The sequence below is a fragment of the Orbicella franksi genome, chromosome 2 (genome assembly GCF_964199315.1).
Source record: "Orbicella franksi chromosome 2, jaOrbFran1.1, whole genome shotgun sequence".
Taxonomy (NCBI): Eukaryota; Metazoa; Cnidaria; class Anthozoa; order Scleractinia; family Merulinidae; genus Orbicella; species Orbicella franksi.
The window spans coordinates 17,852,715-17,877,893 of NC_138146.1; the positions used below are offsets into that span (position 1 = coordinate 17,852,715).

Consider the following 25,179-nt stretch of genomic DNA (forward strand, 5'->3'; position numbering starts at 1 on the left):
AGACCGTTTTGCTAACATGTTTTGTTTATGTGAAAGAAAAAGACATAGCCTGAATAGTTTAACTTAAGAGTTATATTCAGTGGCCTCGAGCTCGCGAGGGTCACAAGGAAGATCATTTGACCAATCAGACCTTACTGGCAGTCTATTACAAGAACGCTCGCAGCTTATCAATGTACACCTAAGTTCAAGCTTGTTTTCGCCAAGAAACAATTTCCTTAAAAGTACAGCGAAGTACAACACCGCTGCAAACCCAAAACCAATAATTTGTGGCAAAAAGGGATCGCTGATACCCCTACTTGCTGAGATAAGCTGGCGGCACCTCAGCGAATCGTTAACAGTAAAATTTACACTACAAAATTTTAGCGATCGAGGAAAGTCGCTGACCTAGACTGATTCAAATTCGTAACAGACTTCCCCATACATATCTCAATAAACCCCTTAGCGGGAGCCCTTTCCTCTAGCTGTTCCGGCAAATTGGCCATCTTTGCCAACTCCACGATATAATACTTCATTGTTAGAAATACCGTGTCTTGACGCTCGTCAACGTTCTCAAGAGAAAAAGGGACTGCAAACGAAACGAACAAACAATGCATAACCCTGATACGTGCAAGGATGAAGCAACAGCCGTTTTTAATACTCTCCATTGTAAATAAGAACTTTAAAGGGTCAAACAAACAATTACCAGTTAAGCTGAGTTTCGTTTTCTGGCAATCACCCACGTTTTCTTATGCTCGCACCACAGATGGCCTCATATCTGATTACACATGGCTACGAAAAAAGAAAGAAATAATCAACTTATTAAACAACTATGGGAAACAAACTCTGGACATCGACCAGCTTAAACAAATAGATAGGCCTCAGTGTAGAAATCTGAGATAGGCTGGTTTTTTTTCCCCTGTTTTTTATTATTTTCTTTTTTTCATTCTGCAGCCTTATTCTCCTTAAGGGCAACTTGGGCCAGATGAATTTGGGTACCTTTTGTCGCGTATCTCAGTGTAACAATGGCATATTCAACGGATAAAGCGCAATCTAGGTAAACTATCTGCTTTAGAATGTGTTCATATCGAACTAAAGAGACCAAAGGGCATAAGTCTTCTGATTCTCTTTGTTTATTCGAGCTTATATAACACGCAAAACACATTTTTCTGAGCCAGACTTTATTTTAGGTTTGTAATTATTCCTCGGATATTTTTCTTAGAAAGTTTGTGCCAAATATACATTTGAGACAAAGAACAATACTCAATATTGTTTTTATGTACATAGTCTAGAAACCGAAATTCCACGATTTCGGTTTCTATTGTTTTGGAATAAACTCGTCAAACGCACTTTGAATTACTTCTGTTGTGATTATGGAGCGAGAAATTTAACGGGGCCTAAAAATATGGAAACTACTCAATACCTTAGCCCACGCAAAGCCGCTCATTGTGCTTTCTTATTTGTTTAAAGTGCCAGCGTAACGCTCATTGATATGCAGAACAATCTGTGAATGGGTGTGAGGCTGTCTTTGGAAGTGAACCGTAAAAAGTCAAGCCGCTTCGGGTGAGCTGGTATAGGATTTCGGTTTGGAGATGGTAGTGTTAACCTGTTGAACCAACGATTCGGAAAAATGCTGAAAGTCACCGTCCAACAGGCTACTAGCCTCCCAGACGTCGATTCTTTTGGAAAGAGTGATCCCTATGCGAAAGTCATCTTCCAAGGTAAGTCAGTTGATCCAGTCGTTTGAGTTCATGCTTGAACAAGACTTGGGCGTTCGGGCGTTTGTTGTACAACTATGAAGCCCGCCTAACGGCTCTCCGTTGAAACGAGGGAACTAAGTTTAGACTCAGATAAGCGAGCTATGGTAAGTGCAACTTGAACGAGTTGTAAAACTTTGAATAAAGTTTAAAGCGACAGGATAGCTTTGTTTCATTTTAAACTTTGCATAATAAGCCCTCATTGCTATGCAGAATGTTCATGCACGTACAAATTTATCGCCTTCCAATATTTAAAATTTTCGTAGCACGTTTGAAAACCTTTACAGTCACTCGTTCGTTTTATAATTACTTAAAAGGAAAGCTCTTAGAAATACACGCAGCTTTCATGACAGTGTTTGAATTTTTCTAGAAACGTTAATGCTGTTTACGGTTCATAATTGTTTTTGCAAAATCAGCGAAGCATTGCGAAATCCGCGCGAATTTACTTGTACAGAATTAGTACAAACCTCAGACAGCGGCTTTCGCTTTCTTCATATTTGAATGCTCAAAGATTTGTCCTTATTTCACCGAAAACAATTTTGTAAGTGCAATAATTCGAATTGGAGAAGCACTCGTCTTAAACCGCTATGCCAAGAGAGCGGAAAAATTGAAAGTCACAATATTCCGAGATATAAAATCACATTTTGACCCCAGGCAACGAGCTAGGTGGGAGTGTGTTTTTTTTTGTTTTTTGTTTTCATCAAAAACTGACCCAGTCGCAAAATTAATGAGAATTGAGTTGATGTAGTAAGCTCCAAATGTCCTGTAAATGTTTCAAAAGTTGTCATTTCAGCACGACGAGGGAAATTTGAACAGATTATTGATTATTGATAAATGTTGTAAACAGGCTGGAAGGACGCTTGTCGTTCCGGTCCATATCTCAAGCGAAAATTTATTCCACCCTTTAAATTCTTGAAATTCAGCATTGTTAAAAAACTCTATTCCGGCATTTTCTTTCTGATAGTTTTTAGACAAATTAACCTTTCGTCGATTTCGAGGTCATTAGAAGCTGCCTAGTGGAAGCTTTAACGTTTGAAAGAATTTTCGCAGAGCTACCGATAAAAAAGTATTTCAGTTATGTTCTAACTTTGTTTTCTTTGAGTCTTTGGCCGAATAACTGACAATACAGGGCTTTTATTTTCTCCTAAGTAAACTTGTGAACGTACCGATTGTCAGATATTACACATCAGATATTGGAAATAACTAATGGACGATTCATTATTGCAACTGCGTTTCCGTTTCCGGTAGTTTATACCTTTCCTGTATTTAAATTTTATTTCAAGGGAAATGATTTTTAGCCGAGATTTAAATTGATTTAAATTTTCTTTTTCGCCCAAGGCTCCTATCCCATGGCAACTTATCTTGAGGCTTGAAAGAATGCGTGATTTCTCGCGCCCATCTTTGAATTGATAACGACAAGTAACGTCCAATATTCCACGTTGATTTCGTAAATTTACAGGTCATGTGACTACTTCATTTGGAAAAGTCAAGAACAACGGTCGCAAGACTGAGCGACAACCTAGTTTGAGTTCATTAGGCTTCGATGTTTAATTTTCTTTTTTTAATTATTGGACATATAAAAATGTCTTTCTTCTTTAGTCTTCTGAGCTTTTTAAATTGCTTGCATTCTGGACTTCAAGTAATCTGGCCATCTATTGACAGTGGACAAATGATCGGATTTGCGATTTAAAAAAAAAAAGTTAATTGCCCCTTAATTTGGCTATAATGACATTGTATGCTACGGGACGATGAAAGAGTTTGAATCGATAGTTTGACTTAAAAATTAAAAACAAAATAAGAATAATTTATGAGACAGTGAAGATTCAGAAGAATAAATTATATATTGTCATAATACATAATGTAGTTGCTTTTTAGATGTTTATAAAAGGCTAAAAGTACGGTCATCATCAGTGGTACATGATGGAAATGTACATACAACTTGGTCTTGTTATATCGGGATCAAATTTAAAGTAGCATGTGGCAGAAGGAGATTGAGATAGAATTTCCCTTAAGTGATTTAAAGAAAAGAAAAACATTACAGAAATAATAATTTTTAGTATAAATCTACTGGCGTTCTATTGCGAATGCCGTTCTGTGATTGGCTACGCTACTCACTATCTATTCTGTGATAGATAGTGAGTAGCGTAACAGGGGTCCTTGTTAACAAAATGACGGCCGCTTCTTGGCGTTTTCTAAGTGTCTGTGAAGAGGATTTAGATAAAGTTCTGAACGACTAGTGGATTTATACTAAAACAATTAGATTGTTCGCTCTCGATTTTTATCACGCGATAGAAACCTCGAGCTCATAATCTAATTGTTTAATAAAAGACGCCCATTTCAACAGACCTCTGATCATACTGGTCATGAAAGCTGCAACGAGGCTTTGCCCCCATATTTCATTTTAGACAGAAAGTTTAAGTTGAGGTCGCCTAGGGGGTTAATTCTTGACAGAATATATTTTTTATCCTGCCTCCAGGAGATGAAAAGAAAACAGAAGTTCAAAAGGACAATTTGGATCCGGTCTGGAATCAGGTAACAAAACATTAACATCTCTAAAATATAAATACGTTTAATGGACATCATTTTTTGAAGAAGAGCACACAACGTACTGAAGGCTTTTCATTTTAAATCTACTTGCTTGTTTTCCCACATTCTCTATGTCTATGTTAAAAGCATTAGCCTGTTCCAGGTTCTCGTTAGTTGCTACAGAGAACCTGCAACAGGTTATAAAGCATTTATGTTTCTTCTCACTGAGCAATGAAAACAAATTTGAATGATCGAATACGCAATCTTGATTTTGAAATTCTTTACGTCACCTTTCCAAGTGTGTCGTGAGAAAGTGACAGGAAAAGAATATTATTTTTGTTGATAACCGTTTGTTTTCCTTTCAAAGAGGTTTATTTAGGAATAATAAGTATTAAAGTAATCTCGCAAAACAAATACGCATGTGTTATGCTTTTATTTCAGGATTTCCAATGGGACCTTTCGGGCAAACCCTTGTCCCCGGATGACAAGCTTTCGGTTGAGGTGAAGGACTATGAGAAGGTTATGACAAGAAAGTAAATATCATTTTGTTCATTTTAGTTGTATGGTTTTCGCAGTTTTTATTTTAAGGTCTTAGAAATTACTATAGGTCTGAATGGCAATGTAGCGTTCAACAGAGTTAAAAGTGCTAAATAACTACAACTGATGTTTTTAGTCTAAAATCAGGTCTGCACGAGCAATTGTGACAATTTTTATGCGACAAATATATTTGTTCGTGTCTATGGCACAGCAAATATATTTCAACAGTTCAAAGTTGAGAGCGTCAGTAATGACTTTGGGCAGCAGAGATACCCAGAAACAAAGCGGGACTGCTTGATGGCCCCCGGAGAACTTGGTGCTTTCGAACATATTTGCCATATTTTATGAGACGAGTCGTCCACGCGAGAATTTTTCGCATATGACAACTGTTATTTGTCAAATCAAAGCTCGCAGACCAGTTTTCAGCAAATACATTTACCACACAAAAATTGGCCAATTTTCCTCGTCTATACTACGCGAGCAAATAACAATTGTCATATAAAAATTGTTACATAAAAATTGCTCGTGTACACCAGGCTTAACATGAAATAAATCCTTGATTCTTATTGGCTGAAAAAATACTTTTTTCTTAACCTCAATACGGCAACGTGGTGACATCAGTAAAATCTTTGACATTATCACTCGAAGTAGCTTTGACAATCATCGGAATTTTTAGCGATAATTTCGCACCCGCTCGTGCGATTTTCTTTTAATGATTGTCACCTTCGAATGACTATGAGAAAGTCATTAAAATTTCTACGGAAATGGTAGCAAACGTTGTGTATTGTAACTTTCGAATCAAATGATAATGACAATGTTTTAAAAATTTATACGGAAATGCTGGGTAGTATTTTTTGTTCTACATTAATTCTATTATTTTCTATCCTGTTTCTTTCTCCCTAAGGCTCCTGGGTAAGGTTGAAGTGCCTCTAGGAGAGTTGCTTTCAAATAACGAGATTGAAAGAAGTTATGACCTTGTGGATGGCAAAAACAATCCTACCTTGGTAAGCAAAACAACCTTAAAAAGAATACAACCTTTAACACTTGTTTGCTTGTTTGTTTGTTTGTTTGTCTGTTTGTTTGTTACGAGTTGAGGCAAATCACTCTGTCTACAAAAACGTGGAAGGTCGTCACACCATAGCAAACAATTTCTCTGCTTATGCAAACCCAGAATGATGATATGCAATATGCACAAATTCATGTCATGATCAAATACTATGCACTGAAGTTTTATTTTACTCACCTCTAGAATATAATCTTTTGTTTACATCGTCACTGTAGGGAAAAATTATGCTGAAGCTGGAGTACTCAGCCCCTCCTGGAACTGGCGGTGACAGTGGAGGCGGAGGAGGGGGCGAAGAGGCCGGAGAAGAAGGAGAAGAAGGTTATGAAGAGGAAGAGGAAGGCGAGGAAGGGGCTGAGGGAGAAGAGCCTGGAAAACCAGGGCAGCCTAAAAGACGGAAGAGAAGGTGAATCATTACTATTCGTACTTAACAAGGAGTAAGATGTGTTGATAATGATATACCCGTATCACAACCTTCAACGCGTGTACTGTTTCTAAGTTTTCATTTCTAATCTAGGAAACCAACTCGACGAGGAGGCAGAAAATGGTCGACTAGAGTTCAAGACTTTCAGGTACACCTTTCCTAAAGATATTTGCACAATAAAGGCGCTTGTTCTGGAGTAAAACTGATTTTAGAATGTAGGTTCAGCTGATCGCAAATTTTAGCTCTTCGTTCACGTCAAGTTGATTATTTTCCTTTCTCTTACAGATCCGTATTCGAATCCTTGAAGGTCGCCAGTTGGTAGGCAACAATATCCATCCAGTGGTTCGAGTGACTGTCGCCGGTCAGCGGAGAGAAACAACAGTGAAACGGTCCACAAACAAACCGGTTTACAATCAGGTTTGGGCATTGTCTTGTTCAGACCGACTGACTTTTTTCGTTTCTGAATTTGTTCAAGAGCTGTCTTTGGCTCGTTATCTAAACTACGTGTTGTTTGCTTTGTTATCCAGAGTATGATTGAAGCTAGCTCATCATTAGATTAAAATGGCAATAATATTATCTTACAAGACAGTTTTAATCCCCTCTCTGTGGCACAATTTACGGTTTTGACATGAATTGGACACTTAAAACTTCCTCTTTTGTTTCAGACGTTTTTCTTCAATTTCCACTTGTCTGAAGCTGAGCTGTTTGATGATTTGGTTTCTCTCGAGGTCAGTATAGCCATTGGGCTCCATTTGTTTAAAACAATACAGAACATGCGCTTATAATTATCAAAGGCGGTAATTCTTTCTTTAGATGAAACCTTGAGTAGTCGCTCAGGCAAGCGTTAAACCACTTTTATCAGTCAAAATCTACAACTTTGGTTGTTGAGCCAACTGTAAGGTGGACCAAACGGTAATCAAGTGCACTTTGTATAGCAATCAGTAATGCTTTTTTTTCTACGGTTTACTCAATCAGATTTTAACACTGAGATTGTCATTAAGCAACCAACGGTAAAGATGGAGGATTACAAGAAAAGCGATGTTATAGAATTGGTTTCAAACACAACTAGATCAATGATGCTGAGTTGTTGTGAAAAGTCAGAGGAATAAAACGTTGTAACTCATTTGTTACATTTTCATATGCAACAGGTGTTCAACTCTCGAAAGCTGCGTTCGGACTCCCTTCTCGGCTACTTTGAGGTGAGTTAAATCAGTCAATTCGCTTAAGTAATTAACATCGCATTTCTCCTTTAAAAATTTCATTACAATTAATATTCAACATCTGATTAAATATTCACAGTGTGACATTGGAAGCATTTCTGTAATGAAAGGTGAGGGGTTTAATTTCCTCTGCGTTTATTCACTTACACACTCATTCACTTCTTTCTCGTCAGTCAGTCAGTTCGCTTAAATTGATACAGTAAAATCTGTGTGGAATCAAACTGATAATAACGCTTCTTCACAGGTCACTCGTTTGTCCGTAAGTGGGTTTTACTTTCTGGACCAGCGGACAAAGATGAAGAGGAGGTTTGATATTGCATATCTTGAATTTTTTGACCGTCTGATGTGTGATAGACTCATGTATTTCAGGCATATTCTCGTTATAGTATGACATCAGTTGTTGAACCGTGGTTTCATTAAGTGTATCTTATCTTCATCAAATACATATCAAATAGAATGTGGTAGTCAACCTAATTTTCAAACAAGTAAAAGCAATTTCTCACTGATATTTTTAATGACGCTATTTGATTGTTTGTTTGTTTGTTTGTTTGTTTGTTTTACATAACAGGAAGAAGGAGGAAAATCCAAGAAAACACGTGGCGGAGAAACGCCAGCAGTGAGTACAGAAACGTTACATATCGATTGCACTTTCTTTTCCATTCATTCACAGTCTTTAATCCAGTTACACAATAATTTTTGTTTGTATTGTTTCTAGGGTTACTTGAAAGTCACCGCTATGGTTCTTGGTCCTGGGGACGAGCCACCGGTAGGTATTAAATTGAATTTATTATGGCGGTTTATACCAAATAGGTCAGTACCGAGGTTTACACCAAGTGCAGTTTTAATGAGAGTAATAGTAGTGTAGATCTTAAATCATAAATTAGTTACCTTTGTGTTTTGAGCTTGCTTTACATGGTGGTTGAAATATTCCTGTATTCATTGATTCGTAGCCTGCAGCAAAAGCAGAACCCAAAGATCAAGAAGATGACATCGAGTCGTAAGTATCGAACTGTGAACTGCAGGTGTGTCAAGTGACGTCATCGGTCAGACTCGTCTCGCACTCCAGTCAAATCTGACGATGAATCCGACTGATGGCAAAAATTCAGCCAAGTGCGATACAATGACAGCGGAATCCCGATTTCTGGAACCCGCGGATTTTCGAACCTCCCAGTATCTCGAACCAAAGGTCGTTTCCCTTCCTTAAGTCGAGCAGTGTAATTTTGCCGCCCATTTTTCGAACTACTTGATTTTTCAAATCGGGATTCCACTGAACTTACTAAAGGTTTCAAGTTCCATGATTCGCCTTGTACTTTCTTATGTTTTTTTTCAAGTATGTGGTTTCTCTAATGCGGCATTATATTAATTAAGAAGAGCTCTGCTTTACCTAACCTTAATTCTTTCCTCAATTCTAAAGTTCAGTCTGAATTCTCACTGCGTTGTCTGCAAGGCAGACGACAATACAAATCACCAAAACAGCAACTGCTTTCATACTATTTTAAAGTTTTGTTTCGTGTTTGATTTTAGTAACCTCCTGATGCCGTTGGGTGTAACGCGACAGTCAGCTGTCTTCACGCTCAAAGTTTATCACGCAGAAGACCTTCCACAAAGTGAGTGGGTTTCTCATAACCTTTCAGTGCTGTAAGACTAGATGCTTCTTGTTCCGGGTCTTTTTACCTTCTTTGCGTGCTACGATGTTAGCGCAAAGAAGTTCTTGAAGTTCGAAAATCCTACCCCAAATACGTTCTTACAGTTTCAACTTTAAAGCGCGGGCGTCTTTTATTAATTTGACGCGTCTATTGAGGTTGCTGCACTTTTGCTCTACAAGCTACTCAGTAGGTTTACTGACAAAGGGTTCATTTTCTTTTTCTTTTGTTTAGTGGATACCGGAATTGGACGAAGCTTCAAGAAATTCTTCAGCTTCTTTTCAAGCGATGATGACAAAGAGGTTAGGCGAAACCATTGATGTATTTTTCCCTCTCATCCTTAAACTAAACGATGACGATTTTTTTTTTTTTGGTTCCTCTCGCTTTTCGAACACCCGTGTTTAGAACCAATCGTACATCTCCCGATCAGAGGTGACTTGTGACAGTGTCATAAACGTGTACGTCACCCATCTGCCTGCATATCTGTCTGTCTGTCTGTCTGTCTAGCTACATATGTAATTCTGCTGTGCCACCTACCTGCAGGCAAATTGGTATGTCTTATACTACTGATGTTACTTCTATTCACTAAAAGCGGCTTTTTTGTTACAGGACGAGGAAAGCAAAGGGAAAAAAGGCCTTGTAGATCCTTACATGGAATTCAGCTTTTGTGGAAAGAAGGTAGTCTAGGTGGAATTGCATATTTCGTTTCCTCTTAGCTTCCCCACACTTAAGCAGAGTTTGACTTGATCTTGAATGATGACGTAACCTATCGATTCAATTATATCCAATTTCTTATTCTCATCTATTCACCACTTTGGGCTTCTTTAGTTGTTTAAAATGTTTAATATACCATTCCGAATTTGAATGTATTTTTTTTTTTTTTCCTCAGGCAACAACTTCCACCATATATCACGACAGTAACCCAGAATTTAAACAGTTACTCAAGATTCCTCTGATGGTAATTAAAGTCGCTTCAATTTCAAAATTTCATTGTCTTAATCATTGTTCCTTTACTTATTGCCAAGAGATAGCCCCCATAGTGCGCCTTTTTCCCTCTTAACACAAAAGTGGTCTAACAACGACAACAACAACCACAAGAAAAAGAAACAAAAACGAATAAAATAAAAAAATAAAAAAAACCAACGACAACAAAGAAACACCTACACAAAACATTTATTTAAAACCATAACTTTATCTTGATGTAAACGATTGATTTCTTTATGAATCATTGAGGTCTTTATGAATCTGAGTCTATGGGCAAGCGAATTTTTCCAGGCAGTAATATAATGGCTGTTTTAGGCCTTACAAAGTCCTTCCACTCATGGAACAGACTGACCAACAGCAACTCTAGTAGCCTGCGTAGCAGGCATTTCCAAAAAAGCATTCGAAGGAAACAAAACTGCGAGCAAGCGCGACAACTCTCTTCATTTTTTAGCTCATCCGGTCCCAGGCGCGCCAGCTCCTTCGCTCGCCTGCTTGTTCGCTAGCGCTCGCTTGTTCGATCTCTCCGTCTAGAAAAGGGAAGGAAACGTCTAAGACTGACGCAGACTACAACCCTAGGATAGGGTTTGTTGTATGTAAATCAAGCCCGCCCTATAACTTGTCTACGATTTAGTCCATGACGCGAATACGTTTCCAGGTTTTTTTGAAATATGTTTCGAAACTGTTCACCAGGTAATTAGTCGAATATTATTATCTCTTTTCTATAACACTTTCAAATTAACTTATTTTTTGCCTCTTGAATTGAATAACACAGCTCCCTTCGATGTGCGAGAGAATCAAGCTGCAGATGTTTGATTGGTGAGTTGAAAGTACAATGTGTTTATTAATTCTTGAAAAGTTGAGATCTTGTTATTTTGCTTTTCAATAGTCCAGTTTTGATGAAAAACAATATTTCGTTCCTTTTCAGGGACCGAGGCTCTACAGATGACTGTATTGGTACAGCGTTCATCAACTTGTCTGCGATCGCTGGACAAGGAGACTCAAGCGAAGGTAAGCGTCATGTTGCGATATCACAAGTTGTCCCTTTTGATGTGCATCGAACATTTTGCACACTACGTAATGCAATTCGTCATATGAATATGCGACTTTTTAAATGGTTCATTGATAAATATGAATCAATTGGTTTTATTTGCAGGGTTTCTGCCCCAGTTCGGTCCATGCTTTGTCAATTTCTATGGTTCCACCAGGGAGTTCACAAATCTTCCAGATGAGCACGATGACCTAAATAAAGGAATTGTAAGTATACTGTAAGCTGTCGGCAGCAAAATTTAGTCTGCTTTGCAATTGACCAACGAGAACGCTATGGCAACGAGCATTAAACTTCGCTCAACTTTATTTTCTCAACTTGTTTCTGATTCATGGCTAATTCTCCAGAACGGTTCAGAGTACGCTGAGCGTCTTCATTAAATCCATGCAAGTCATTAATTAGATACCTTAATTACAGCAGTTTCAGACTGGCTGTCGAAGTACCATGTTATTATATTTGCTTTTTTGCCGTTTTGTTGAAAGGGTGATGTGCTGCAACATTATTTGACAGATGCTCTAGAAAACATATTTTGCAATAATTAACCAGGAACGAATCTTTTTCAAAAGTCAGTAACGACTTGAATAAAAGCATTTAGTTGGCTCATCAGTTTAGTTAAACTCATTAAAGCTACTTGATTACTTCAATGTTCTTCTTTCCTTAGGGAGAGGGCGTGGCATATCGGGGACGTGTTCTTGTAGAGCTGACCACGACTCTGAACGAAGACATCAAGGCTCCGACGGCCGTGTTGGCAAATGAAGACATAATAAGTGCTCAGGTCAGTTAGAGAAATTTAATAAAAAATCCTGAGGAATAAAAACTGACCTAGATTGTTAAAGAACAGTAACTTTCAAATCCAAGACATGCCTAATTGCAACCACCATCGCCACATTCACCATCATCATCATTCAATCATCGAAACTTTATTAACAAGATTTATCATAGTGTAGTACGCATTGGTGCATGTACTTTAATCTCTCCTACCTCAACCTGTCCTTAATGTTAAAACTCACTGATATCAAAAGAGAATAAAATCTAAAGTCGACAAGATTTTATACAGTGTAGTACTCGCTGGTACTTTGTTACCATTAGGCCAGGACTCGATTCCTTACAAAGATATGGCTTCTGTTATGATTTCTGTCGTTCACGATGCAGTACACGTAAAACATATCAGACTGTTTATTTGATTAAAAAAGTGTATTCATATCTCTCCCTATGTGTGATGATGAGTACCTGTCCTCTTTTTAGCCCTTCCTAAGACGTGAAAGGTACAAGCTGTTTGTCTGTTTCTATGAAGCACTTATGGTCTCTGAAACTGACGGACCTATCGAATTTGAAGTTAGCATTGGTGAGCATTTCGTACTCCTACAAGAATGGTAGTATTGTTACTCCTTAGACTCGATTGCGTGCCTCTCTTTCAAGAAATTGTTTCTCTCTTAACCCTAAAGTGTAATGGTCAAGAGAGACAGATAGGGTAGATTTCTGAATTTGAAGAAAAGAAATGGTCTACTGAGACCATTCAGTTTTAGTGATTGAGATTTGCTTACACGTTGCATTTTTTCCCACTGAACGACAGTAATAGTAAATACCACTTGCTAGTGTAAAATAAAAGGTGGCAAAACCAATTCTTTTAAATAGTTTTGAGTCAACGAAGAAAAAAGTACATGTACTTTATTCACTATATTTTAAACTTTATCACTTCTGAAACTATCGGCTCGTGTTCCCACAGCATTTCTCGTTCTCCCAAATTTCCACTCTTGTTTCTATTAAACAATTACATTAATAGCTCGAGATTTCTAGTTAATTAACAAGCGCACACTGCTGGGCTACTCACTATCTACAACAGAACAGATAGTGAATAGCGTAGGCAATCGGAAAACGACATGCGTGATGGAAAGCTGGTGGATTTATACTACAACTCGATAGAAACACGGTACATGTTTTCTATTTCATAATTGTAAGCATAATTCGGTATTAACAAGTTATTTTACTCCCGCTTTACACAGGAAACAATGGAAATAAGTTTGATGAGTCGGTAGCTCCGTGTAACACTCCTTCTTGCAATGCTGTGTATGACGGCTGCTACTATTACTACCTCCCGTGGGCTCAAGATAAGCCCTGTGTGTGCGTGGAATGCTCCTGGGAGGACATCGCCTTCAGACTTGAGCCCATAAACATCCTGAACAGACTGGGGGAGCGCTTGGTAATTAAGTGATAAATCATTGAAGGATTGACGCCTGTTGTTACTTAGTGAATATAACAGATGAAAAAGAGTCCGACTTTGTGTATATTTGAAAAGTGACAAAAATAAGTTGTGCACCTAGGCAGTTAAGAAAACAAAAGTGTTCCCCTTAAATTTGGCTCAACATGATAACAGTCAGCACTAATCTCAGAACGCCCCTCTTTCGTGTCATGGATTCATCATGGATTCTAGTCTTTTACAGTTTCAGTGGTATGGCTGTACGCTACTTGGTGTAATTTTTGGCGCCTCGATCGATCGCGCGTGTCAATGTTAATACTTTATTTTAATTTTTCGGACCCTGCCACCTTATTTTTCCTAACGTAGAAGGTGTAAAACACCTTTGAGTTCTCGTATGGCCCAAACGAATTAAAACACGAAGAATACGTCTATATTTAGTGCTTCACTGTGCTATTTATTGATCTTCAACTGAGTAAAAGTGTTCATGTTCAGGATGTAATTTAATTTATTTGTGTTTAAATTTAGCGCGAATCTTTATCTCGACTCAAGCAAGCGGCTGAACTGTCTGAAGTTAGTGATGACCCGAAGTTGAAAGACATGCTCTCTTCTCTGTTCGACAATCTTGTCAGAGACTGCAGGTATAATGAATGATTAGTGGGATGTAATAGAGTTTTCCAAGGAAAACGAGAGAACGATAGAAACGGGAAGACAGTTGAGGATTCGAGTGTCATTTCACCGTGTACTCAACTCATCTTCGTTGTCAATTTTACCAAATCGTTGAAGAGTTTGGTCATCGTTTGGCATTTGCATGCAATACCAACCCCCCCCCCCCCCCAAAAAAAAATAAATAAATAAATAAAAATAAATAAATAAATAAATAAATAAATAAACATGCAAGTCAAATTCCAGTAAATTAAATTGAGTAACTAACAGCTTTGTTCTTATTTCTAGAAACGAATTGTCTCGTTTTGAAAATGAAATTCCCAAGCTTCCTGGCAAAAGAAATCAACTGGACATGAAGCTGCACCAAATGAGAGTAGACGAATTTGTAAGTATGCAACAATTTTCAATTTAGCATCTAAGTAGGTGGATTTTAAAGTTCATCAGTAAGTGCACTGTGCGAGTTTACAAAGCAAATGTAGTGTTAGGAAATGATAAAAAAGCTAACTCTCGGTGCAGAACTTTCGAACGTTGCAGGATAGGGCAATGGGTTAGCTGTTACATTTACTGAGTCATGCAGTCATTGGGATTACTGACGGTAGCTTTAACATACGAAATGCTGCTACAAGTATCGCCCTACTCTACAAAGTTACCCTACAAAGTTCTCTACGGGGAGGCTCCACCGCGATACCCTTTTGTATACCATTTTGACAGAAAAGGTACATCTTTCGTATACCTTAACTAGAAAAAAAGGTACTCCCTTTCACATAATCTTCTTGTCATTTTCATGTAACGCCTAATACATTAAATGATACAGTCATAGTGTGTCTGTTCAATATATTTTATTTAAAGGCCCTTTAGTATAACTAAATGACGGATTTCTTTCCCCTTTCATATGCCTCAACTAGTGAAATCCCGACCCTTAAAACTGATGCCTGAAAAAGGTACCCCTTTCGTGCGGAGCCTCACGGTGTAGGCACAAACATTTTGACGGCTATATTATTGAAATTCATCTAGTAAAGAACTGATGCGTTCGTTTGTTTTGCAGAAATTCATGTTAGATGATATCGGTGCACTGCAGTGGAAGTTAGCACCGCCATTAGAGGGTGAATTGGAAAAGGATGAAGTGGACATCAACGAAATGTTGGCCGAGATTGAAAGTTACTTGCAGAGAATTGAAGACTTAGCTATTGAGGTAAATATTTGACAAAACGTACTTCGCCTCTTTTTATTCATGTCTTTTTGTATTTTTAGTTGGGGACCAGCGTGAAAGATGTCGAGCTAAAAAATAGCAGAGGAGTGCATTGCTTCTATTCTGTGTAGCCTGCGTTCCCATATAAACAAAGAGCTTTTTCTCCGTCGATTTTTTTTTTTCGCCCTCTCCCCAATTTTCACGCCACCTGCAGACGGGAAACTCCCCGCTCGTAGGGGGAACACTTGACGTGCGAGCTACAGCGTTCCTCGCTTAATCACCAAGAAGTTTTAACTAGTTGACCTTTGTTCTATTTGCTATTCGTTTAACCATAGCCTCAAGTTAGTATGCCAGACGTGATCATATGGATGATCAGCGGAGAGAAGCGAGTTGCTTACTACAGAATGCCAGCACATCAGCTGTTATTTTCAGAGACCGAAGTGGCGTGTGGAAAGTACTCTGGAAAAACTATTGAGCTTCAAATGAAGGTAATGGTTTAGTACACAGAAAGCCTTTAGATTTCGTATTTCAGCTAAGTTTTATTTAACCCACAATCAGGTGTTTTTATTTCTTGCAGCGAAAAGACCAGACCAGATAGTAAATCTATTCCCGTCGATTCATATCAGAGAGTTTATGTAAATGCCTGTTGATCGCATTCATACTTTCTGTGTTTTATTTTAGTATCCTGGTAAGAAAGGAAATGATGTGAAAAAGCACCCAGAACTTCCCGCCAAACTGCGTGTAGAGATGTGGTTGGGATTGGAGAAACAGCAGCAGTACTGGACTGCACGACCCAAGACTGAAGGCGACTTCTGTGTGTTTGCTGAGACGGTAAGTTGGCGGGAGTCAGTTTTATGTGATAGGGATCTGTTTCACTCCATCACTAGCGTAGCGGGAGCAACAATTAATCTACATTCTATCAAATTACAAGTCAAGGCCCAATTTCTTTCAAGAAAGAAGATCTTCCTCGCAAAGAGTTATCGAATTTTAAGCCCGACTCCCCCTTCCCTTTTTCCCCTGCTTTATGACTGCTGGCATCGTCTGTTCTATTTTCTATGTTCTTATGCTCGGCGACTTTAGTTCTTCTTAAGTCATTTATTCTTATGCTTAAAACTGTAAAAACAAAGATTATTTTTACCGTCACGTTACTAAAACTTAGCGTGGTATGCGTTTTAAATAATGATGATGATGATAATAATAATAATGCAAAAAAAAAAAAAAACATTGTCACTACTGCATTTTATCTACGATGTAACTGATGAATTTCATTTTTATACTTTTTTTTTAAATTCAGTACGAGAATGAAGTGAAGATCGCCAGCAAGTGGACCCATAAACTGTCGACTCGTGCTCAATTTTCTGATGCTTCTGGAGACGTAAGTACAGGTCAAGTCATTTAAACAAGTAGGTCCGAGTAGGGCGCCCACTGTGAGATTGAGGTCAGTTATTCAGAGGAACGCGAGGAAGAGATCCATGTCAAAGATCTTTATCAGTTATTCTTTATGACCAATATAATTAACGGTGGATGGATATGCCGACCACGTCGACTCTTGTTTTCGCAACTACGATACTTTCTTAAAACTTAGCAGTAATTTGTTGTCGATTACTACAATGTTTTTTTCTCGCCAAAATGACAGTGTTTCCCACTGGCGCACTCTCTTACTAAACTTTTAAAAAAATAAATGTTTGTTGTGTTCGTCCTGGTACTTAATCAGTGAGGAAACCATTAACATAAAACACCTAACGAATTGGAGAACACAAGAAAAATTTCGATCCAGAGGCGTGTTTGGATTTCTCAAGTGTTCTCAAATAACTTGAAATTTGTTATGACAATGCAATAAATGATTAAATTTAACTGCGCGAAACAAAGAAAGAGCTTTTTTCTTCTCTCCTTTGTTTTATGCATATGGTTTATATTTTTTGTGTACGTCTTCTCGCAGCTGGAACTACCACAGGACAAATTTCTTCCGCCTGATGGATGGAAGTTTGAAGGTGGCTGGCAAAAGAAACCAGAGTTGAGGTAAAATCTGCAAAAAACGTGCGCAGGATGGGTTATTCCGGGTGCCACGATACATTTTTCCTATGTTCACTTAACTAATAGGTTGGAGACACACAATAGAATGACGTTTACAGAATATTTTTAGCCAACAAACCCATGTACATGTAAGTACAGAATGTGCTGATTTGCCGCTGAAAGGTTAAAAAGTCCCCGGGAGAGGTGTCATGTTAAATTACAGGCCTGCTGCGGTCGTTTAATATAGTTCATATAACAAAGAAACTGTTATTAGTGGTTTTATTTTTCATTTAGTTTGTTCCATGACCCAGATGAGGGTCACAAGGAATTCTTGGTTGAAGCATTTGAAAATCAATCCAGAAGCTTTCCTGGTGGAGACTTTAAACCGGCGGACAAGAACTGGACTGACGTGGTAAAGTAACACTTCACCTTACGAAATTTTTCTTTACCTTTAAGCTTTCGTGAAATTGTTCTCTGTCATTATTCATATTTACCTTCCTTGAAACAGAACGGAGAAGACGTAGCACCTCCAGCCGGTCAACAACCTCCTCCCGGCTGGGCCTGGAAGATGAAGGACTGGGAGGTAGATAGGAATAGAGCAGTTGATGCAGAAGGTCAGTTATACCATTGGTGACATCGTTGCATACTTACGAGAGAGTTATGACACTGCACAAACATTTACGACTATGATCCCTCAACCAAGGAACCAAGCAAGCAAGCAAGCAATCAATCACTTCATTTCAGGGCCTAGACTACTAGCAGGCCACAATTGGCCTACTAATTTGGATGCACTAATCGCCCCGATTAGTAACTTCATATTCCAGCTTCTCGTATTAAAACTCGTCTTTTCTTCACAATAACCTTGTGCCAAAATAATAATAATAATCATCATCATCATCATTAAAGCTGTGTATAATTCAAATAAAACAGGACTCGACATTGGAAATGTTTTTGTGCCAAATGGAGTCTGACTATTTCTTGTCTTGGTTTATTTGAGTGATGAGTTTGTTTGATCTTGTTAATTCTTATCAGTTTATCTGTTTATTAACGTACTCATTGCAAGGAGGAATGGAAGTGAACTTCTTTACTTATTGTAGGTTGGGAGTACGGTGTAAACCCAACATATGGCGTGTATGGACCAGTAATGAAGGCGTATCACATGTGCAGGAGGAGGAGACTCGTGCGAAACAGGGAGCTTCTGGATGCAAAAGCAACGAAAAAACAGGTAGAGACTTCTTCAAGGGTAAAGAAATAATGAAAGTCTCTTTTCATAAACTAGAAATTGCTTTACTTGCTAGATCGCCTCAATTCACTTGAAACGTAGTTCGAATACGTCGCTCATGTTGAAATACAAAAACGGTAGACATATCATATATTCGATCACTACTTCATTAGGAAACACGTTCATCAGAAATGACACAACTTAAACGTGTATAACATGTCATTAACTTAAGAATGTGTTTTTTAAAGTACGTTGCTCTGCAAATCATATAATGTGCGTTCCATTACATGGTACTCTGAAAGTTTACACAATTGTTGTTAACACTTCTTCTTTAAACGTCCTGTGATATTCTTTCTAGGATCAATTACAGAAGCTTTTGGCTGAGGGGTGGGGCTACGCCCCATTGTTCACCATGAAGTTTCACGCCAAAGAGAAGAAACTGGATTTCGTGCGAAGAAGGCGCTGGTTGTTGAAGATGGTTCCAACTTCTGGAAAGATTGATGGCTTTTCTTGCACTCTTCCACCTGTACTGCGAGTCCAACTCAAAGCCAAAGTAATGACCTCAAATTCCAGTCAACTTAGACTAATAAAACCTCGTACAGGTCTCAAGATATTTCTTATAATGCTAATTAATTATCTCCAACTATGACCCATACTACATTTAACGAGAGTTCTTGCTGTGTTTACAGAAATTTCTAATTAGCCAGTCTCCCACTAGTTGGGACTAGAGCGGGTTTCAATAGAGTCTTGATAGTAATCAGGCAGTTACTTTGGTTTTGGTTTAGGTCTTACTACGGTTTGAGATTGGCTGAAGAGTCTAATTGGTAATGAAGTTATTGGTTTGGTTTTGGTTGTACCGCACTCGATTGAAAACCGCTCCATCCACTAAGTTATCATTTAGTTTTCAGTTCGCCTTTAAGCCATAATAAAAATAACAACTTGCAAAATAATACACTTTTTGCTACCCTTGTTAAAAAAGTTAACTTTATTGAGACCATATAATAGCTTTTGCTTGTCATCAGCGAGAGCGGTATACAATCGTTAATATTCTTAACCTTTTCATTTTGAAATATTTCTATCAGGACAGAGAAAGCGCGCTATGTTTGTCTCCAAGGATGTTTGTGTCGTTCAAGAGTAAGTAACAGTTACCCTACTTCCTTTTCGTTGTATTTTCATACCTCAGAATTGCTTTTTCTAACATGATATATTGCAACAATTTGTCATTTTCTTATCAGAGCCTCACAAGTATCAGTTATGGGTGTATGTCTACCAAGCACGTGACCTTGTCGCCAAAGATGAAACTGGAATGAACGGTAAGTGAATTCTTTGACTTGACTATACGGTGTTCTTTGTTTTGCTTTGTGGTTGCACTGTTGGTTTTAGTTTTAATTCAACTGAAGATGAAGCTAGTTTGACGCATTTTTGATAGTGTTGGAATTCAACTCAGTGGATCGAAGAACAAGAGTTAATTGTATTTTCCTCGAGTGTTATTTACTGTTTACACTAGTCAATGTGCGTTCTTTTAGTTTTAAGATATAATTCCGCTGCTGAAAGGACTGATGTCCTGAGAAACCTTTTTGCTTCGTTGTGAGACGTTTCGAGCGTTAGAGTACACGTAGGTACAAACAGTTGCTTCGACAAAGGATCTGACGCGCCAATCTCAGGCTTCAAATGCAGAACCAGTTTAAGTGAAATGGGTTTGACAAGGAAATAAATGCCGCCATTGTCACGTTTCAATGCAAAAACTGTTAGCCTCTCACGCCTTGGAAGTTCAGTCTGTTAAACAGTACCTGTTTCAGTTCTTATAACATGTTCTTGTTTTCCTTTACCTTTCAGATCCCTACGCAAGGGTAGCTTTTGCAAACCAGAGTCAAGTGACGTACACTGTTACCCAGAGTCCCTGCCCCACCTGGGATCAAACCCTGCTTTTTACAAGCGTGGAGATCTGTGAAGATCCAGAGAACGTGAAACGGAATCCTCCAAGTGTGGTGGTCGAGTTGTATGATCATGATAACGGCCTGGTACGTCAGAACTGGAGAGCTGCAAGAATCTCACATTTTCCTACAAAAGACAGAAAAAAGGAACAAAAAAATTGTACAAATAACAAAAGACAAGAAAACAAAAATAAAGAGAACAAAATAGGCCAAAAAAGGAAAGAAAGGAAAAAAGGAAAAGGACACATGATTAATTCCTAACTGATACTCAACGAACTTACAGCCGTACAGAAAAATCTTTAGATGCGTTTGAGTATGTGGAGGAATGAAAAGTTACTCGTTCGTTCAGTTGTCAGATATCAAAACTAATACCCACTGGCATTGATTAGCAATGCATAGGAACACACGAAATACCGCATCATATCAAAAGCACGTCTTAAATTTTAGCAATTAATGAAGCTGCTTGACGAAACCCCAATCAACTGAGTTTAAGTAGAAAATTTTGTTGATCTAATATTATTCAACGTGTAAATTTGCAGGGAAAAGATGATTTCCTTGGTCGCTGTATGCTTTTTCCCAAAGTTCGACTTAAGGGAATTGAAGCCCCTGAACCTAAATTGCTGTGGCACAAGGTGAAGCGTGGAGGCCAAGATGGCGGTGAGATCCTGGCTGAGTGCGAGTTATTTTTGGTAAGGAGCTCTTCACTTGATCGATCCGTTTTCCGTTTGTTTGTTTTTGTGCATAAGTACATTAGTTATTTAGCAAACTCACTAGAAAGAAAAAAAAAAGAGACGTACCAAGCTCTCAACGAGCATGCGTTGTACCAAGCACGTCGCGTATCGTGTGTCGTTCGTCGTTCGTTTTATTTATTTCTCTTTTTTTTTTTTGTTTCAATCTGCTCGTTAGAAATATATGGCGGTTTTTTTGTACAAAAATTCCCCGTTTTTGGATGTTAACCACTAAAAAATACTCAAAGACATCTCACTGGGTCTTTTTATCATATTCACAAACTCGCTCATCCAGCTGGGACATAAGGTCATATATGTCATTTGTTTAGGTTTTATAGATTAACAATTAATTTTTATAGTCTGGGTGCAGCAGGACGTGCCGCAAAATCCTCCATCTATTGCGCGGGTAGTGTAGACTGTCTGGGACGCAAGATAATAATTTAGGACCAATCTTTTTTATTTAATACCATTAAAAGAACACAACAAGGCTGTGATCAGAGTATTTTCTTTTAGGACGAAGGAGCAAAGCTGCCCCACCCTCCCGCCCTGCGAGGAGACGTGTACCCTGTACGTAGCAAAGTGAGACCTGTGGTACAAAGGACAGCGGTGGAGGTAAGACGCAATTTTGTAAGAAAAGAATCCACTTGTTTGTTGCAGAGTCATGTCCAGTTATTATGATCATTTCATTACGCTAGCTAGGTTTCAGCTTTACTTCAACCGTTGATTCATTAGAAAGATAATGCAATACAATTTTTATGCTCACAGCTAAAGATCATTTGATTATATTTTAAGGTTCTTTGTTGGGGTGTAAGAAACATGAAGAAATACCAGATGGTAAAAGTGACATCGCCTTCAATCGAGTTTGAATGCATGGGTGAAGTCATCCCATCAACCGTTATCGAAAACACGAAGAAGACGCCAAATTTTGCAGAGCCACTCTTAGAAAGGAGGATACTTGTAAGTCTTGTGTGTCAACTACAATTAATGGACGTTGAAAACTACAGTTTTGTCTGTCTGTCTGTCTGTATGTATGTATGTATGTATGTATGTATGTATGTATGTATGTATGTATGTATGTATGTATGTATGTACGTACGTATGTATGTATGTCGTTTTGTCTGTCTGTCTGGTTTTCTCTCTGTCTGTCCAATCTTCATATTCTCTTGCCAATGACTATTTAGATCCCCCCCTTCGAGCGCATGTATCCATGCACGCGCAGTGCACGACTATCCACATTTCACCAGTGGCAGTTCTTGTCTTTCCAATCGTTGTCAGTCTGGATATTGCCGAAATAAACTATTCAATCTTTCCTTATCATAAGAACCTACCAGTGAAAGATCTGTACTCGCCACCAATCAACATCCGGGTTAAAGACAACCGTGCATTTGGTCGTAAACCATTGGTTGGCATCCACTCAGTCAAGTCTCTTGGACCCTTCAAGTGCAAGCTGCCTTCACAGAAAACAGCTGAAGACGAAACTGAAGTGGATGGTAAATTACTTCATCTTCTTGTTCGTACCTGAGCCAATTGAGTTGCTTTTGTAAAGCAACACCGTTGTTGTTGTTATTATTATTGTTGTTGTTGTTGCTGCTGCTGCCAAGTTAAAGGAGTTCAGTTATGGTATTTTGAGTTACATTGGCCACGTACAAAATTATCTTTAAATTGAAGGAAACTTGAAAATAATAGTTTTCTAAGATAGATAAACACCAAAGAGATAACAATGAACCACAAAGGAACAAGGATGGTGGAAGATGGAGAAGATTAACACGGATTACAAACGACGAAGTTCAAAACTTTAGCCTAAACTCTTTAAGATGCGCGAACCGTGACGAAACTTGTTTAAAACTCTCTCACCTACCTTTCTGTTTCTTCTTACAGAAGTACTTGTGGATTTAACTGATGGCCCACCCCCTCAGAAAAAGATTTGGCCAGAGATAAAGGAGGCTGAAGATGCTCCACCACCGGCAGATGCAAAAGCGAAAGCAAAGGCGGATAAGGAAAAGAGAAAGAAACTCATCGATGTAAGGAACAAACTCTACGTTCGATTTGATTACACAACCCTGCAACTACAACCCTGTGCCAAAAGACTGAGGGCGTTTGGAGGTTTTTCACAGTTTTGGAGCTGTCCCAAAAAAATATAGCATATGAACCCTCGACTACGTAATCAATGATGGTTTCGTGCTGGTGTAATCGATTTATTTTAGAAAGTAGCATTGAATGAAATAGTTCTAATCTCATGTAATCTAATCTTATCTGATCTAATCTGTTAATGGTGATCATATCACTATTATAGAATAGTATTTCATGCTATGGGTTTGTAGTACGGATAGAAATAATAACGGACGGTCTCGATAACGGAATGTCTTCGTAATTAACACTTTATTCATACACTACTGGAAAAGAGGAAAACTGCTAAATTAATCAAGTCCACCAAGAAAAAATGAAAGCAAAACACTAGACGAACATTGTGTTGTACATTTACTAAATATTGACTGATGGTTTTGATGACTCAAATAGGAAGCAAACAGGTTTGACTGGTGGTCTAAGTACTTTGCTTCAGTGTCTGGGGCAGGTGGAGCTGCGAGAGTGTCTAAAGGAGAAAAGGTATGACAAAGTGCTCTTTTTATTATTTATTATTTTATTTTTCTGTGAGTGTGTTTTGTTATTGGCAGCAAAATGACTATATACATACAAGTATATTTAGGTTTTGAACAGGTACTGTAGTTAAATTAAGTATTAGTCATACATTTTTAAGGGTAAAAGCAAGGCGCTCGTAATTCTTCGTAGTCTTACACGTACTAAAAGACAATATCGATGACTACTATGACCCAATTTTGGAAATTGTTTATTTCCCAGCTTGTTGGGTTGTTCACTACCGACAAAGCAGGCGATAAGGCTGACTTTCAAGACCACACGAGGAAATATTTGTCAAAGGGCTACGACACACTCAAGGTATATAAACTTTTTTTCTTATTTTTCTGAGTCGGTTGACGTTTCCATTATTTACCTGCGGTTGGTTAATTTGAAGACCTGGTTAAGACACTCCATATTCGTACTATCGACGAGAAAACCTACCAATGAGAAATCTGCCGACCAAAGTGTTAGAATGCATGGATCTATAAAATAGAGATAAATAAATGAGAATATACGAAGATAAATAAATGAACATAAATGTTTGAAGCCGTATTTTCCACTACTGTACTCCACTACACTAGTCCAACATTTGAGCGCATCCGGTTTAATTCTCAGAAAGGATTGGGTGTGTTGGACAAACGTTCGTCGATTTCTCTACTTTAAGTGAATCATGCTTCCTTCCCGCATATACACGACCGAACGTTTTTACTCACTTGACTAGCAGCCATGCAAATTAATTGGAAAAAAAAGAAAGTGTTAGTATAAGAAAAGAGTTCAACTCCTACAGGATTAGTTTGCGACACCAACATGGCCACCAATATGGCTGACGTGACTTCATGTGAAAAGACTGTATTGAACTATTGTGATGTCCATTCTATTTCTAGATTTATCACAGGGAACTGGAGAAGGTTCCAGAGTTCAAAGGCTTCAACGACTTCATTGCAACCTTCCCACTTCATCGTGGAAAGACCAAGTCGTCGAAAGACGACGAAGACGATGACGGCACCGTCGGTGAATTTAAGGTGCGAAGACACCTGTACTTTAACCTGGGTACCGTGAAGCTTTGACTGGGCGGTTTTTGTTACGATCTGTCCCAATCCTAAGGAAATCCCCAATCCCAATCTCAGTAACAAATCGAAAGCCAATACAGATAAACAATCAAGGAACGAAGTAATACACAGATGTGTGCACAATGATTTAAAGATCTTATCGAAATAAATAATAATAATAATAATAATAATAATGAGAATGGAGATCTAAAACGTAGAGATGAAAAGATGTGCACATTTGAGGGACGCAAAAGACGTAAACAAAGGAAATAGGGATTATTTCATTTGGAGTTCAGAAAAGTTACTTTTTTTCTAACAATAATGATAATAATAATAATAATGATAATGATAATAATAATAATGATGATGATAATA

At 38.2% G+C, this 25,179-nt stretch overlaps 1 protein-coding gene across 1 annotated transcript in view; it reads left to right on the forward strand.

The window, feature by feature from the left end:
- Positions 1 to 613: 613 nt before the first annotated feature.
- Positions 614 to 25,179, forward strand: part of LOC145478375 (myoferlin-like) — a 34,202-nt gene continuing 9,636 nt past the window's right edge. Inside the window, exons 1-47 of the mRNA XM_081456382.1 lie at positions 614 to 1,033; positions 1,447 to 1,697; positions 4,210 to 4,265; positions 4,701 to 4,792; positions 5,701 to 5,800; positions 6,078 to 6,265; positions 6,377 to 6,431; positions 6,569 to 6,700; positions 6,949 to 7,011; positions 7,432 to 7,482; positions 7,583 to 7,613; positions 7,748 to 7,809; positions 8,072 to 8,119; positions 8,219 to 8,269; positions 8,454 to 8,500; positions 9,028 to 9,110; positions 9,381 to 9,448; positions 9,756 to 9,824; positions 10,036 to 10,104; positions 10,903 to 10,946; positions 11,056 to 11,138; positions 11,284 to 11,384; positions 11,837 to 11,950; positions 12,421 to 12,520; positions 13,179 to 13,375; positions 13,898 to 14,010; positions 14,324 to 14,420; positions 15,081 to 15,227; positions 15,560 to 15,712; positions 15,906 to 16,055; positions 16,519 to 16,599; positions 17,164 to 17,243; positions 17,532 to 17,649; positions 17,746 to 17,851; positions 18,335 to 18,462; positions 18,818 to 19,012; positions 19,542 to 19,593; positions 19,695 to 19,772; positions 20,296 to 20,480; positions 20,933 to 21,082; positions 21,635 to 21,733; positions 21,914 to 22,078; positions 22,443 to 22,611; positions 23,000 to 23,142; positions 23,639 to 23,725; positions 23,978 to 24,073; positions 24,640 to 24,777. Coding sequence (XP_081312508.1) covers positions 1,607 to 1,697; positions 4,210 to 4,265; positions 4,701 to 4,792; positions 5,701 to 5,800; positions 6,078 to 6,265; positions 6,377 to 6,431; positions 6,569 to 6,700; positions 6,949 to 7,011; positions 7,432 to 7,482; positions 7,583 to 7,613; positions 7,748 to 7,809; positions 8,072 to 8,119; positions 8,219 to 8,269; positions 8,454 to 8,500; positions 9,028 to 9,110; positions 9,381 to 9,448; positions 9,756 to 9,824; positions 10,036 to 10,104; positions 10,903 to 10,946; positions 11,056 to 11,138; positions 11,284 to 11,384; positions 11,837 to 11,950; positions 12,421 to 12,520; positions 13,179 to 13,375; positions 13,898 to 14,010; positions 14,324 to 14,420; positions 15,081 to 15,227; positions 15,560 to 15,712; positions 15,906 to 16,055; positions 16,519 to 16,599; positions 17,164 to 17,243; positions 17,532 to 17,649; positions 17,746 to 17,851; positions 18,335 to 18,462; positions 18,818 to 19,012; positions 19,542 to 19,593; positions 19,695 to 19,772; positions 20,296 to 20,480; positions 20,933 to 21,082; positions 21,635 to 21,733; positions 21,914 to 22,078; positions 22,443 to 22,611; positions 23,000 to 23,142; positions 23,639 to 23,725; positions 23,978 to 24,073; positions 24,640 to 24,777 — 4,725 coding nt within the window. The 5' untranslated portion in view covers positions 614 to 1,033; positions 1,447 to 1,606. The remainder of the gene's footprint in view (positions 1,034 to 1,446; positions 1,698 to 4,209; positions 4,266 to 4,700; positions 4,793 to 5,700; positions 5,801 to 6,077; positions 6,266 to 6,376; positions 6,432 to 6,568; positions 6,701 to 6,948; positions 7,012 to 7,431; positions 7,483 to 7,582; positions 7,614 to 7,747; positions 7,810 to 8,071; positions 8,120 to 8,218; positions 8,270 to 8,453; positions 8,501 to 9,027; positions 9,111 to 9,380; positions 9,449 to 9,755; positions 9,825 to 10,035; positions 10,105 to 10,902; positions 10,947 to 11,055; positions 11,139 to 11,283; positions 11,385 to 11,836; positions 11,951 to 12,420; positions 12,521 to 13,178; positions 13,376 to 13,897; positions 14,011 to 14,323; positions 14,421 to 15,080; positions 15,228 to 15,559; positions 15,713 to 15,905; positions 16,056 to 16,518; positions 16,600 to 17,163; positions 17,244 to 17,531; positions 17,650 to 17,745; positions 17,852 to 18,334; positions 18,463 to 18,817; positions 19,013 to 19,541; positions 19,594 to 19,694; positions 19,773 to 20,295; positions 20,481 to 20,932; positions 21,083 to 21,634; positions 21,734 to 21,913; positions 22,079 to 22,442; positions 22,612 to 22,999; positions 23,143 to 23,638; positions 23,726 to 23,977; positions 24,074 to 24,639; positions 24,778 to 25,179) is intronic.